We start from the raw sequence: 16,021 nt of genomic DNA on the forward strand, positions 1-16,021 counted from the left end.
AGCCACAGTCTCTCAAGTGGGTGAAATCTTCCACTGGTTCTGGAGGGGGCATTGTGCCCAGTCTGCTTCATCCTGCCAAGGATAGTGATAGTCGATGCATATCTCCACTTGGTCTTGAGGGGGCCTTGTGCCCAGTATGCTTCATCCTGCCAAGGATAGTGATAGTGGATGCCTATCTCCACTGGTTCTGAAGGGGGCATTGTGCCCAGTCAGCTTCATCCTGCCAAGGATAGTGACAGTGGATGCATATCTCCACTGGTTCTGGAAGGCGCATTGTGCCCAGTCTGCTTCATCCTGCCAAGGATAGAGATAGTGGATGCATATCTCCACTGGTTCTGGAGGGGGCATTGTGCCCAGTGATGCTGCACCTGGGGTGTGGCAGTTCCCATTCCCTCACCTGGCTGTCTGACAGACAAGATGTGCAGCGAACAGGTAGCATGATACTCCATGGAGGCAGAGCAAGACTCCATCTTGCGGCGACTTAGGCTGCAAACTGCTGGTAGTGCCGGTGCTGGTGCTTCAAGTGGTGGGTCCAGGTCGCCTTCTGCATCCCCGGACGGCTGCCCACTGGGAATGCTGCTTATGACAGATGTAGTGCCACTGGCTGGGCATGTGGCGGTGCAGATGGCGGCGCAGGTGGCGATGCTTGCGGCGGATATGCTGCTGGTGCTGGCCGTGGTGCAGGTGCTGGTAGTAGTGGAGGGAGACACCAGGCCATCTCCTGCAGCCTCGGACAGCTGCCCACTGGTGATGATGCTGCTGACTGTTTTGGCAGCGGCGGTGCAGGTGGTGGTGCAGGTGGTGGGGCAGATGGCGGTGCAGCTGAGGGTGCCTGCGGCAGTAGTTTTCGGGGTACAGGTTGCTGGGCTGTCAGTACTAATGATGGACATCAGTCCCTCACCTGGAGGCTCCGAGGCTTGAAGTGCCTTGCCTTGGGGTTTCTTGCCCTTCCCCACCTTGGCAGATGCTGCTGGGACCTTGGCATTGGCAGATGCAGTTTTGGAGGAGACCTTGCTGGGTGGGTCGTGCTTCTTGGCCGTGCTGAATGCTGGCCCCTTCTTCACCTTAGCAGGTGGCGGAATCGGTTGGTCCTTTACATTGGTAGGTGGCACACTGCCAGCCCTGACGAGTGCCCTCTTTGATCCCCTGGGACTTGCAGGTACCACAGTAGACGCCGAGTTGGTGGCTGAGGTGCTGGCCTGGGATCTTGACACCCTGGTCCTAGGGGAAGGACGGGGGGAGGCGTAGGGAAGAGGTCAATTTTAGCCACGAAAACATTTTTAGACACACTGGGACGGGAAGATGGAGGGGGTTTGGGAGTGGAGGAAGAGGGAGTGGTTGTACGTCTGCTGAGTTTGGGTGAAGGTGCATGGGCTGGATGCTGTTGTGAGGTGGATGGCTGTTGGGTTGGTGTGTGCTTGCGTTTGTGTACTTTTGGAGGAGGGCTCACAGACACACTGGGAAAGGACACAGGGGACATGTGCTGGGTTGTGGGGGTGGTGACTGCCCGTGAAGGGTGTGTAGTGATGGATGTGCTGGTGATTGAGGTAGTGCATGATGATGTAGTGCATGCAGGTGTGAGTGGAGACGCTACTGGGAGGGAGGTGGACGAAGAGGAGGAAGGGGACACAGTGGAGGCAGTGGATGTTGGTATGTTTGCATGGGTATTGTGCTTGTGTGAGTGCCTGGAGATGAAGTGTGGTGCTTATGTTTTCCTGAGCCACTTTTGTGTGTTGATTTGTGTGCATGCTGGTCTGAAGGTGTGCTTGGGATAGGGTGAGGTAGAGGGGATTGGGTCTGGGTAGTGGAAGTTGGAGGGGGGAGGCTGGACACAGGGCCAATGGCTGCCATCAGTGCTGAGGCCAGAGCCTGAAATGCTCTCTGTTAGGCCGCCACGCCAGAGTGAATGCCCTCCAGGTATGCATTGGTTTGTTGCAAATGCCTCTTGACACCCTGGATGGCATTCAGAATGGTTGACTGCCCAACAGTGAGGGATCTCAGGAGGTCAATAGCCTCCTCACTGAGGGCAGTAGGGCTGACTGGGCAGGGCCTGAGGTGCCTGGGGTGAAGGAGATGCCTACCCTCTGGGAAACACGCTGAGGGGCTGCTGGGAGTGCGGTGCTGGTAGGGGGGGTGGCGGCTGTACCTGTTGTTGGGGTGAGCACAGAGCTGTCCACCCCCTCCAGGGAGCTTCCATCTGAGCGGTGGAGCTCCCCTTGCTCTCCGTCCCACTGGTGCCTTCACCCTCAGTGGATTCGGCCTCCAGGCCCAAGTGGGATGCAGCTCCCTCCGTCGCCGGTGCCTCTGCTCCTCCACCAGATGATCCTAATGCACACAAGGACAGTGTGACAAAACAAAAAGGGGGGAGAGACAGAGGAAACACTTGGTCAATGCCAGCAACACTACTACTGTTGGTGTACACAACACACAGGGAGCAGCCCTATGCACTAGGTCATGCCCAACCAGTCACTAAGATAGTCACCAGCCCATGTGGTACAATGCTTAATGCCAGCATCTGCACACCTGACACCTACAGGGCCCTGCCCAGCAGTAGTTGGCCATTTCTACCATTGGGGTAGGAGTGCTTCAGAGCCTGCAAACGAGGGACCTACCCTGCCATGATCGCCCTGGCCTTGGGGCACCCACAGCCCACATCCTCCACCCAGCTAGCTCCTAAAGCACGCAAAGTCAGCTTTCTGAATCTGTACTCATCCCCTTGTTGTTACTGTAATGCCCTCAAGTACCCATCCAACTCCAGATAGGCCACCGCCAGGATGCGGAACATCAGGGGGGTCATGGCGTGATGGGCACCCCTTCCACATTGGGAGGCCAGCCCCAGCTGGGCCTCCGCCGTTTTCTTGGTCCAGCGGCGCAGGTCCTCCCATCTCTTACGGCAGTGGGTGCTCCGCCTGTGATAGACCCCCAGGGTCGGCACCTCCTTGACGATGGCACGCCAAATACCCTTTTTCTGGTGGGCACTGACCTAGAGGGAAAAGACAGCGGAAAAGGAAATTACTCACCCATCCGGAGTGTCATACTCATTGCCCACCAGTTCCCACCCATGCCCTGATGCACATACACTGACCACCTCTCATGCAGCACCCAGGCCAGGATGCCTTAGCACCCCTAAACATGTGGATTACATCCACACCACTAAAAAACATGCATTCCCCACACATCATGCTCACATTGTACTCACCTGTTTATCTGGAGGACTGTAGAGTAATGTGTACTGGGGTAGGACCCCATCCACCAGTTTCTCCAACTTCTACGCAGTGAAGGCAGGGGCCCTTTCCCCAGACACTCTAGCCACTGTCGCTTCCAGACTCAGGCCACAGCAGTGTAGGTCCTCTCCTATTGATGGTCAGGTAGCAAGTGAGTGAATAGCTAGAAAATGGCGCTGAAGTCTGCAGCGTTGCGTACTGTCACCATCGGCGTACATTGCCATTGGTTCCTGGAACCCATAGGGCCCAATGATAACCAATATGAAGTTGCGCAGCGGTCATCGACCGCCTACCACGACGGAGCACAATGCCAGCACACTTACATAATTTCCCCTTGTACCTCCTCACAGGTCAGGCAGCTGCCATTTCAGGGGGGCACATGGCATGCCACCTAACTGCATCACAGCAGACATTGGCACATCAACTGACTCTTGACTTCACACACTGCTTCTGTGACGTAAATTCAACAACAGTTGTGCCATCTATGTGGAAATATGACCTTCTGCTCAACGTTCTCCTCCATAGGCTACAACCACTGAGGCAGATGATGAGAAGGCTGCATCCTCTGGTGTACAGACCCCTGGTGGACCTGTTGACAATGGAGGACAGACACATTATCATCACATACAGAATTGATCGTGCCACAATCCAAGAACTGTGTGCCAATTGGGCCAGACCTGATTTCAGCTATCCGTCAGCCCACAGGAATACCCCCTCTACTGCAGGTTCTGTCAGTGCTCCATTTCCTGGCAAGTGGTTTCCTTCAAACTACAGTGGCCATGGCATTAGGAATGTCTCAGCCAATGTTCTCCATCGTGTTGACCAGAGTATTGCCAGCCCTGCTGAAGCGCATGCGCAGCTACATCATGTTCCCTCAGGTGGATGATTTGACCACAGTGAAAGGTGACTTCTATGCCCTGGGACATATTCCCAACATCATTGGTGCCATTGATGGTACACATGTGGCATTGGTCCCCCTGAAGAAGTGAACAGGTTACAGGAATAGAAAAAGCTATCACTCAATGAATGTGCAAATGGTGTGTTTGGCGGACCAGTACATCTCCCATGTGAATACCAAATATCCTGGGTCTGTGCATGACGCCTATATCTTGAGGAATAGCAGCATCCCTTATGTAATGGGGCAACTCCAGAGGCACCGGGTGTGGCTAATAGGTGAGCCCAAGATTCCACACAGTATAAGTTGGAGACTGTGTATGGGGTTGTTCCTAAGGGTTAGTGTGTGTTCAACAGTTGTCCCTCAATATTTGCAGGTGACACTGGTTACCCCAACCTCTCATGGCTACTGACCCCAGTGAGGAATCCCAGGACAAGGCCAGAGGAACGTTACAATGAGGCACATGGGCGTACAAGGAGGATTATTGAAAGAAACTTCGGACTCCTGAAGGCCAGGTTCCGGTGCCATCATCTGACTGGTGGATCCCTGTACTACTCACCCAAGAAGGTGTGCCAGATCATCGTGGCATGCTGTATGTTGCACAACCTGGCCTTAAGATGCCAGGTGCCTTTTCTGCAGGAGGATGAGCCTAGAGATGATCTTGTGGCAGCAGTGGAGCCTGGGGACAGTGAGGAAGAGGAGGCAGATGAAGAAGATGTGGACAACAGAACAAACAGTATACAGCAGTACTTCCAGTGATGCAGAGGTAAGAGACTGTAACTCAACTTTACATTTCAGTACTCTTTTGGACATTGTACATGGCAGGCTCTTACCCTTTGTCTATGGACACTGACTGTTCCCTTTGGAGTCTCTATTTTCAGATCTGTGTACCCCATTCTGGATCCTGCTATATATACTGCTGCCCACCAGAGGTCATCCTGTAGTATATTTCACTGAAAATATACATTGCAATGCTTTGATAATGTTGTAATAATACATTTTTCTAATCATTACACTGACTCCAGTATGGTATATGTTTCAAGGGTGTTTATTTTTTTGCAAATAAGTATGGTGGTAAGTCCAAGGGGCTGGGGTGATGCTGGAGGGCTGTCCAGTTAGAATCCTGACTATTGGTATCATGGGTGCATTGGAAGTGGATCAATGGCAGTTCAAGGTGGACAGGGTGACATAGTGAGACAGAAGGGTGACAATCAGGAAAGTTTTATTTCCTGGTGGGGGTCTTGGCAATGTTCTCTGTTTTCTACCTGGATCGCAGGGACCGTTTACGGGGTGGTTCTCCTTCTGCAGGGGGTGGGGTGCTGGTGGCCTGTTGGTCCTGTGGCGGGGCGTCCTGTCCACTAGTGCTGGTGTTGGTGGAAGGCTGTTCCTCGGTTTGGCTAGTGTCAGGGGCCCTTTGTTGTGCCACTGCCTCCCTCATGGTCTTGCCCACGTCAGCCAGCACCCCTGCAATGGTGACCAGGATGGTGTATATTTTTGTTAGGTCCTCCCTTATCCCCAGGTACTGTCCCTCCTGCAGCCGCTGGGTCTCCTGTAACTTGGCCAGTACCTGGCCCATGGTCTCCTGGGTATGGTGGTATGCTCCCTTGATGTTTGAGAGTGCCACGTGGAGGGTCGGTTCCCTGGGCCTGTCCTCCCCTTGTTGCACAGCAGTCCTCCCACCTTCCCTGTTATCCTGTGCCTCCGTCCCCTGAACCATGTGGCCACTACCACTGACCACAGGTCCCTGATTGTCTTGGGTTTGTGGGGTTGCTTGGAGTCCCTGTAGTGGTGGACACACTGCTGATTGACGTGTCCTGGGGTAAGAGGTATGGGCCCGCTGGGTGGGTGCTGTGGTGGTGTTTCCTGAGGGGGGAGGGTCTGTGGTGGTTTGGGACTGTGGCAGGGTAACAGACTGTTCAGAGTTCCCAGATGGGCCAGGTTGGTCATCCTGATCCAGGCGTGCAGAGCTGCTGTCATCACTGTGGGCCTCTTCTGGGGGGGACTGGATGTAGCTGGCACCTCCTCTCCGGTGACGTTGGGTAGGGGTCCTGTTGGGAGGCAAATGTATTGTTAATGTATCTGCGTGAGCCATCTTGTGCATGGGTGTGTTTCCCTGTATGATTGTGCTTTCCCTGTTGGCTTGGCCTTGTGTGAGTGGTGATTTTGTGGACTGGGTGAGTCTCTCTATTGGGCATGCTGGGGTGATGGGTGCCCATGCAGGTCTGTGATGGGTGTCCATGAATCGTTGTTGCATGAAGGGCTTGGTATCGGGATGGGTGGGTTGTGCTAGTGGGGTGTATGTGAGTTGGTGGAGTGATGGAGGTGAGGGTAAGGGTGGGGGTATGTGATGGCATGCAGGTAGGGGGGGTGATAGTAATAGAGATTTGAATTACCAGAGTCCAGTCCTCCTGTTACTCCTGCGAGGCCCTCAGGATGCATGATCTCCAAGACTTGCTCCTCCCATGTTGTTAGTTGTGGGGGAGGAGGTGGGGATCCACCGCCAGTCCTCTGTACAGCAATCTGGTGTCTTGAAACCATGGAATGCACCTTCCCCCGTAGGTCGTTCCACCTCTTCCTGATGTCATCCCTTGTTCTTGGGTGCTGTCCCACGGCGTTGACCCTGTCGACGATTCTCCACCATAGCTCCATCTTCCTGCTGCACTTGTGATTCGAATAACTGTGGCTCTACCCGGATGATTTCCTCCATCATGACCCTTAGCTCCTCCTCAGAAAACCTGGGGAGTCTTTGGGGTGCCATGGATGTGGTGTGAGTGATATGTGTGAGTGAAAGGTGTGAGGTGATGTGTGGGGTGAAGTGTTGGGGTGAATACTGTGATGTGCGTGGATGGTGTATGAGTGATAATGTTCTGTGCCTCTGATTGATTGGGTGCTCCTTGCTTGTCTCTCTGTGCTTGGTCTCTTGTTTTTCATAGTAAGAGGTTGTGGGTAATGTGGGAGTGTGTTTTATAGTGGTATGAGTGTGAGGGTCTGGTGTGTATGTGTGTCAGGTGTGTGTATTTTGAATTGTGCAATGTGGTGTAGTTTTGTAAGTGTGTGTGCATTTTGAGCGCGGAGGTGTGTACCGCTAATGGTTTACAGAGGTTGAAAGACCGCTGCGTTGATTCATGGGTCATGATACTGTGGGCATATTCCTGTTGGCGTAACGGTGTGGGTTTTGCTATCACCAGTTTATCACTGACCTTTGGTGTGGTGGACTTGTGTGGGTGTCTGTATTGTGGCGGAATTTTCTGTGTGGGTCATAATACCCTTGGGGGATTACCGCCGCGGTCACGGTATGTTGCCAGCCGTTGGCACAGTGGTAGGCGGCATTTACCACCAGGGTTGTAATGAGGGCCACAGTGATGAGATTTCCACACATTACTATAGTTACAGTTTGTGCACTGTATACGTCAGTAAAACTGTATGCCTGTGTAAATGTAATGGTCGTTTTAATTGCAGATTTATTGTCTGTATTGGCAGTGCACTACCACACCAAACATACTCCAATTTACCCCACCCCACTCTACTGTGCCCCGTTCCACACCACTGCACTCTGCTTTGCACTACTCTACACTATGCCACTTCACAATGTACCAATGCACTCTACTCTGCATCACTCCACTCTACTCAATTAACTTGATGCCTCTCTACACCACTCCACTCTATGCAAATGCACTTTACCCCACACTACTCTACTATGCACCACTACACTCTACACCAATCCACTCTGCACCACTCTAATCTACTGTGTACCACTGCACTCTAGCACTGCACTCTACACCACTTCACTCTGCCTTTCTACTCCACTCTGCACCTCTCCACTCTACGACAGTGTGTTCTACGTCACTGTAGTATACACCACTACACCCTTTACCACTGCACCACCGTACTCTGCACCACTGTACTCTTCACCACTGCATTCTATACATATGCACTCTGTACCAATGCACTCTATGCCACTGCACTTGCCACTGCACTCTGACACTCTACTCTGCAAGACTGCACTCTGCCATTCTACTCTGTCCAACTGCACTCTTTGTTACTGCACTCTATGCTCATGCACTCCACACTTCTACGCCACTCTACTCTACATCACTCCACCCTACACCACTCTAAACTATTCTGCACCACTGCACTCAAGTGCACTACTCTACTGTATGCCACTCCACTCTATGCCACTGTAATCTACATATTTGCACTTTACCCTGCACCACTCCACTCTACCCTGCACCACTCCACTCTATTCCACTTCACTCTACTCTGTCACAATCTACTCTACACCACTGCACTGTGCTTCACTCTGTGCCCAGCTACTCTATGCCATTGCACTGTACACCACTGCAATCTACTCCGCTCCAGTGCTTAATTTGAGCCAGGTGTTGCTGGTGGCAGGCACTGACACTTATTTTTGGGGACCAGGACTTATTTTTCTGCACTATACTTTTACCAAGATGAAGAGATGGTAAATAAAGATGCAGAAAGACAGAGGAAGATAAAGACATAAAAACCATCACAAAGGGAGACAGCAGGAACCTGCAGAAGTGGGATAAAAGCAAAATGGGTGTATGTTAGCGAATTAAAGATTAATAAAATAGATTTATGACTATACAGCTTTGGTATTCCATGTGCGCACATTTAATTGCACAGCCTTGTGTTTCAGAACAGGGCTTTGCGCACTGGCACCATTACATTTACAAACAAAGCACTGCTCTGTACCACTCTACTCTACGTCACTGCACTCTACGAATATGGACTCTACACCACTTTACTCAAAAACAATGCACTCTATGTAAATCCACTGTGCTCCACTTGACTTTATGCTACTTCACTCTAGTTCACTCTATGACACTCCACTCTATGACATCGCACTCCAAAATATTCCACTCTATGACGCTCTACTCCATTAAACGCCACTCCACTCTATGCCACTCCACAAAACTATACACCACTCTATGTGACTCTACTCCACTCTACAACGCTCTACCCATCTCTCTCTATGCCACTCAATGTCACATTACTCCACTCTATTCGGCGACACACAACTCCGCACTACTCCACTACTCCACTTGGTGCAACTCGATCCCACTCTATGCCACTCCACTCTATGCCATTTGACTAAACAACACTCCCCTCCACTCTATGCCATTCCACTCTCCTACACTACTACACTCGATGCCACTCCATTCTATGACAGTCTACTCTGCTCTACGTCACTCTACTCTACAACACTCCACGCCTTTCCACTCTATGACACTCTACTCCCTTCATTACACAGCTCTACTCAACTCTACACCACTCCATGCCACTGCACGCCACTCTATACCACTCCATGACTCACTATGCTCCTCCATAACACTCCATTCTAGTCTGCTCCACTTTACAACTCTTCACTCTCCTTTAACCATGTAACTTTTAGTCATGCCAAGCTGCAGCCACGCTGGTGCCCAACACAGTGAAAACATATTGACAAAGCAATAGTTGTTGACTAGGGGAGACCTATTAGCTTTGCTTGTTTTTGTGGTGGTCCAAAATAATTCAGTCTATGAAGGGCAATACAGCACACACCCGACCATCAAAATAATGTTGCTGCACCTTCAAGCACGCCTACACCACACCCCCATGTCCTTTACTGCAAACACTCCAAAGGTATGTATAAGTAAAATTATGATAAAAGGTCTTCAGTTACCTGGGGTGGTCTTGGATGTGTCAAATCACAGTAGTGTTTAACCCAGTTGACAGATCTGCGCTCCTCTGGCTTTTGTGCCACGTTTTATTTTTGTGTCTGCAGCAACTTCTTGTAATCATCTGATCCACTGCCTAGCAGAGTCAGAATTATCTGGTTTACATCTTACGTCACAGAATGAATCAGTATCAACCTCATCAGGGTGCAGTCTGTGACGTTGATCGCCTTCCTGTATCAGCCACAGTTCCCACCTCATATCATTTGTCATGGTTTTCAGTCAGGATGGAGCAGTGGAAATGCATTTGATACTAATTGCGTGCATGCGTCCCTGATGAAGCCATTTTCAACCTCACTGGTAATTCAGTACCAGTGTAAGACACCTGTGTGAGGTGCCAGCACTTCCTAGAAGGGACAGCAGATGGATGCCTGGACACACTCAGTGAAGTCTTATGTAAACACATCACCAGTTCTTATGCTGGGCTGATCTTCATGGGAGAGAGAAAAACAGTCATAATACATGGATGACAGGGAAATTTCAAACACACGCACAGCTGACATTGTAGCCAGACTACTCACCCCTGCACAGGCGCATGCTTGGGGCGTAGCAGAGCCAAGAAAGCCATCTAAAACGGATCATTTTGCTGTCATTAGGAACATTAATGTAGCCATTCCATACCTTTATAGCCACTGATGTTTGCCATTTTAGCCTCAATGGGATAAAAACGTTGGTGGCATTTGAAAGAGTTTGCCAATAGTTGCAGGTTAGACATTAGAAATTTTTTTTTCCCAGTGTACAGATGTGTAATACGGATGCCCATGTTCGATAACAGTCATTTCATTTCTAGACATTAGTACAGTATCCATTTTAGGACATTCTCATTCCTCACTCCTCATCCTTACTTCTCAACCATGCTTCTCATCCATCATCCCTACTTCTCATCAATCATACATCATCCCTACTTCTCATCCAAGTAGGGATGATGGATAAGAAGCAGGGATGAGATGCAGGGATGAGAAGTAGGGATGATGGAAGAGAAGTAGGGAAGATGGATGAGAAGTAGGGATAATATATGATGGATGAGAAGTAGGGATGATGGATAAGAAGTAGGGATGATGGAAGAGAAGTAGGGATGATGGATGAGAAACAGGGATGAGAAGTAGGGATGAGGAGTGAGGAATGAGGATGTCCTAAAATGGATGCTGTACATTAGTTACTGGAAGATCTTGCTTCCTCTGCATTATTGTGCATGTGAGAGCTCTTAGGTGCAAACTAGTTCATAATCTTGCGAATCTATTGCAAGTCTAAACCCTTGTGTGGTCAGTCAGTAGTTTATTTTACGTTTTTTGTAATATGCCAGTAACAACTATTCAGGACATATTCACTTTGTCATACTTACAATTTGGACCGTATCTTGATTCATGTAAAAATGCAAAACTCTGCAGAATCCTTAGTTCAAGCTATATCAATGTGAATGGCTTACCTGACGTACTGGAGAACCCATTTCCAGTCTCTGTGTAAGGAAATAAATATTATTACATGAATTCAAGTAAATAATTCATTTCTTTTGTATCCAGCGTAGCACAACGGATATTTATACCCACTACAATATCTATGTAAAGTCCATAGAGCATTAGAGTATATTCACAAGTCTTCCTGAATGTTCAGGGGCATATTTACTAAATGGTCACGCAGAGCAGCTAGTCACCTTGCTGCAGTGCATGATAAGGAAAGGGCAGGAATGAGCCATACTTAACAATATTCAGTGCACTCCTGTCATTTCCCAGTGCTTGTGCACAATGTGCTGCCTAGCACCAGCGCCGGTACTCTTGCGCGATGATGCAAGGACGCCTGGCTTGTAAATAGGATTATTTGTGTGCAGGAAGGGGTGCTTTCATACACAAAAACAATCCCTAGAATGCAGCACACATAGAAAGAGGGAAAAAACGAGGAGAAATAAACATATTTCTCCTTGTTACGCCTCACCTGGGGAGGCGTAGCATTTTTAGTGCATTCCCAAAGCTACCACTTATGGTAAATCTGGGAATGTATGAAACTCTATAGGTGTTGTGTGGGAGCACCCACACACTACCCATGGGCACAGTATCACAACACTGCGATTTCCGCTGCACTGTGTTACCCCAGATTAATCAAGCCACCCAGGGCAACGCAAGTTGGCCTTGTGTGGTTTGATGAATCGCAACTAGTAGTTGTGTGGTGCTTGCACCCCGTTGTAAGTGTGACGCAACTACACGTCCCTCAGATGAATATGGTCCTTAGGCCCATATTTATACTTTTTTAGCGCTGCATTTACGCTGCTTTTTGATGCAAAAGCGGTGCAAACTTACAAAATACAGTTGTATTTTGTAAGTTTGCGCCGCTTTTGCATCAAAAAATGACGCAAATGCGGCGCTAAAAAAGAATAATTATGTGCTTTAGGCCCGTATTTATACTTTTTTAGCACCGCATTTGCGCCACTTTTTGACGCAAAAGCGGCGCAAATTTACAAAATACAATTGTATTTTGTAAGTTTGCGCCGCTTTTGCATAAAAAATGGCACAAATGCAACGCTAAAAAAGTATAAATATGGGCCTTAGTTTTTAATGATATGGCAGGCTAAGCACAACTTCAGTCTGAAACATGAAACCGTAACTGTGCTAAAGCTAGCTACTGAAACAACTGGCCCACAAAGTTTATGTTGAACAAATATATATTTTCTGACTAAATATAGGAAAAAGAAGGATAGAATATAAGTACATCTCCTAAGGCGCCCTGTGAGTGAAAATATAAAAAAAATATAACCGGTCTCCTATACATCACTAATGCCTGCTTAGCGGAGCTGTAGTTCACAATCTTTGCAGCTGTTAAGCAGATGTATTTTGGATTTCTTATTTTTCATTGCATAGTTTTATTTTAATTCATAGTCCTCTGATTTTTTCTGGGCCTACAGACTTTGAGCTAGAAGTGCCATCTTACAACCACTTCCGTTTCCGTTTTTTCTGTTTCGGTTGAGGGGCAGGTTCTCCAAAGTAATGTAGCAATATTTTAGAAAGTGAGCCATACCTGACACATTCATTACTGCATCATCTGTTGCCGCTCCCTGTCCTCATAGAAAGAGTGCCGCCACACTCCAGTAACTGGACCCACCCCATTCCAGCATTTCATAGTGATTACTTGTACGCAAGTTCATGTATTGCCATGTTGGAGCGGAAGTGGCTGCTGACGGCAATGTTGTCACTGCTTGACCTTGGGGAGTCGGTGCAGGGTGCGCCTTCCGTACGTGCCAACTTCCTTGAATGAGGTTAGAAGTACATGACGGCGAGTCTTACCTCGTAACAACAGATTGTATCTGTTTGCTTTGGTAAATGACTTTGTAAAGTAACAATTGGAGAGGCGATCAGAAAGCTACTTAGTAGTATTTAACGGGCTAGGGGATGGTATGATTGACTGGTAAGGCGCATTACTTGCAGGAAGGAAGAAATGTCACAAAAATTCAGGAACTGGTTTGAAGAAAAGGCCGACGCTTGAAGATCCTGATCCTTTTTTTTCTGCACGTGACCGATCAGTAGCACATAGGCTTCTGAAGTGCCATTTGCGTGCTCCAAGTCTATTCACCCTTCGTTCAGCGCTTCCTGCCACCTTCTTCGTAGGTGTTATCAGACAAATTAGTGCTTAGTCTGTGCATGTCCTGAATCCGAGAGAAGCGTGCAGTTCTGGTGCCCATACAATATCCGCTCTGTGTGAGGGATCTTTGTTCTCCTGTTGTCGATGCGTTGCCATATGTGTGCACTGTTGCTGCCGATACATCACTGTAGCTTTGCGACCTCGACGGTTAATAAATAAACACGGAGACTTCTTGTGTTTGTAGCCACACCCGAGAGTGCGTCACCGCAGCTCTCTCTTTATTATATAGTCGTGCTCCGTGCCCCCTCCCGGACACGCAGAGCACGTTTTGCACACAAGGAGAGCCCGCATGGCTCTCCGCTTATTCTCTACATCCCCCCCATGTTTTACTTCACATGGAGATGAATTAACTGATTACAAAAACCCTAAAAGAAACAAACTAAACAACAAACCCAACAAGTGCAGTTCGGTAACAACTGGTACACCATCTTCTCACACTGTCCTCTTCAGACGCCTGGAGACATTCTCACACTGTCCTCATTAGTCTCCAACAGTGTTCCATCACCAAAAGAAGATGATGATATGTAGCTTACGACTATTCAACTTGACAGACAAAGTCTTTTAGCTTGCTGCTTGGTGCGGGATTGGGGCGAAGGTCATACCTCGCACTTCTAGTGGGCACATACCCATGTCCCGGAACACAATTAGGCTGGGTTTGTTCGGTCACAGCTGATCCGGATGTACTTTCCATTTCTCCAGGTATCATTGATGGACCATCATTGGCATCCTCCATGTCGCATTCTTCTTCTTCTCTTTCCAATTCTCTCCGGCCAGCCCTCCGAAAGTGTGACACATTTCGGGTTACTCTCTGTCTACCTCTGGACGCAGTTATCATGGACCCTTTTACTCCAATGATCTCCCATACTTCAGGCTCAAACGGTGTCCTAAACTTTCCTCCACCTCTCCTACATCTTATTACTACTCGATCGCCTTCTTGAAACCCTCGATATTTGGATCTTCGCTTCAAACTGGCCTTCTGATTAGTGATCACTCGTCGTTGTTGAGTTGCCTTGACATCCAACGCAGGAGGTTTCCATTTGGCACCCGCAGGAATGCAGTCACGTGGGGACACCTTGAACATCAGAGCAGATGGAGCACACCCAGTAGTACTGTGAGGCGTTTGACGATAAGCACTCAAGAATTGATGCATACACTGTTCACTGTCTTCTCTCTGTTCAACTCCAATTCGGAGGGCCCTATTCAAAGTTCGCATAAACCTTTCAACATCCCCATTTGCCTGAGGCCAATAGGGCATTATCTTACGATGATGAATTGCCAACCCATCAAGATACGTGCGAAACTCTTGCCTTTGAAACAGAGGCAATCTGTTCTGATTTCGTCGGGCAGACCAAACAATGCAAACGTCTTTTGCAGAACAGGTTTTACATTTTCAAACGCCGTAGACGATACCAACTCGACCACCGGGAATTTGGTATACGAATCAATTAGGACAGCCGTCAATCTTCCATCCGGAAAACTTCCGAAATCCATGCTCACCTTTGCCCATGGTTTCAAAGTGGCTGGTTCCGTTGCCACAGGGCAACTTGGGGGTTCCATCGATGTGATAATACAGGAGTGACACTTTCCCACCACGTCATCTACTTGCTTATCCATGCCAGGGAACCACACTTTGGCACGTAGCCTCGCTTTAGTTTTCCCAGCACCTTGATGTCCTTGATGAGCCAATTCGACCACTCTAGACCATAGACACTGTGGAAGTACGATTCTTCTTCCTCTTAAGACCAAACCATCATTGTCTGTAGACAACTCATCACGCACCTTCCAGATACCTTGCATAGCCAACTTCTGACTTAAGCCCGACATACTGGTTTTCTCTAGAAAGTACTTCCACTTCTTATGGGTCAACGCTTCCTTGACATGACCCAGCACCACATCATCCCGGGTAGCAGCGACAATGTCAGCGATAAGTAGAGCATTGGGACATGCCAACTGTACAACCATGCTGACAAAGACTTCAGTGCTTTCCTCATCTTGTTCTTGGTGTGCATCAAATACCTGTGGAGCAGGATGACGAGATAGATAGTCTGCAGGATTACTTGCCCCAGGGCGATACACGACCGTGAAGTGATAGGGCTGAAGTAGAACGGTCCATCGTTCAATTCTTGGGGGAGCAAGGCGTGGACTGCCCGCAAACAACGATACCAACGGCTTGTGATCAGTGACCACCTGAAATTCATGCCCATACAAATAGAGATGAAAATGGCGGCATGCCCAACGAATAGCCAGCGCTTCGCGTTCAATTTGCGCATATCTGGTCTCTACTGCCGACAGAGCCCTACTAGCATATGCGACAGGGATCCACTCTTGATGCCTTTGTTCTTGCAATAACACTGCTCCTAGCCCAACGGGGCTTGCATCTACCACCACTTCTTATCTCCTGCGGGGGTTGAAATAGGCCATTGTTGACCTATCAAGGAGTGCAGTCTTAATGTCTGCAAATGCCTTGTGAGCCTCCTGAGTCCAGTCCCAGCGATGTTGCCCTTTGGTGAGCTGTCGAAGAGGTTCAGCCATAGTAG

At 48.9% G+C, this 16,021-nt stretch overlaps 1 protein-coding gene across 10 annotated transcripts in view; it reads right to left on the minus strand.

Annotated features, from left to right (window-relative positions):
* LOC138297861 (uncharacterized) overlaps window positions 1-16,021 on the minus strand; it is a 1,048,787-nt gene that overhangs the window by 399,415 nt on the left and 633,351 nt on the right. For 7 of the 10 annotated variants that reach the window (XR_011204470.1, XR_011204464.1, XM_069236836.1 and 4 more), the window contains one exon: window positions 11,284-11,313. The exons of the other annotated variants lie outside the window; for them this stretch is intronic. Coding sequence is in view for 5 of the 7 variants with exons in the window: in XM_069236836.1 (XP_069092937.1) it covers window positions 11,284-11,313 (30 nt within the window). In the remaining 2 variants the exon portion in view is untranslated. The remainder of the gene's footprint in view (window positions 1-11,283; window positions 11,314-16,021) is intronic. 10 annotated transcript variants of the gene reach the window in all.

The sequence above is a fragment of the Pleurodeles waltl genome, chromosome 1_2, assembly GCF_031143425.1.
Source record: "Pleurodeles waltl isolate 20211129_DDA chromosome 1_2, aPleWal1.hap1.20221129, whole genome shotgun sequence".
Lineage (NCBI taxonomy): Eukaryota > Metazoa > Chordata > Amphibia > Caudata > Salamandridae > Pleurodeles > Pleurodeles waltl.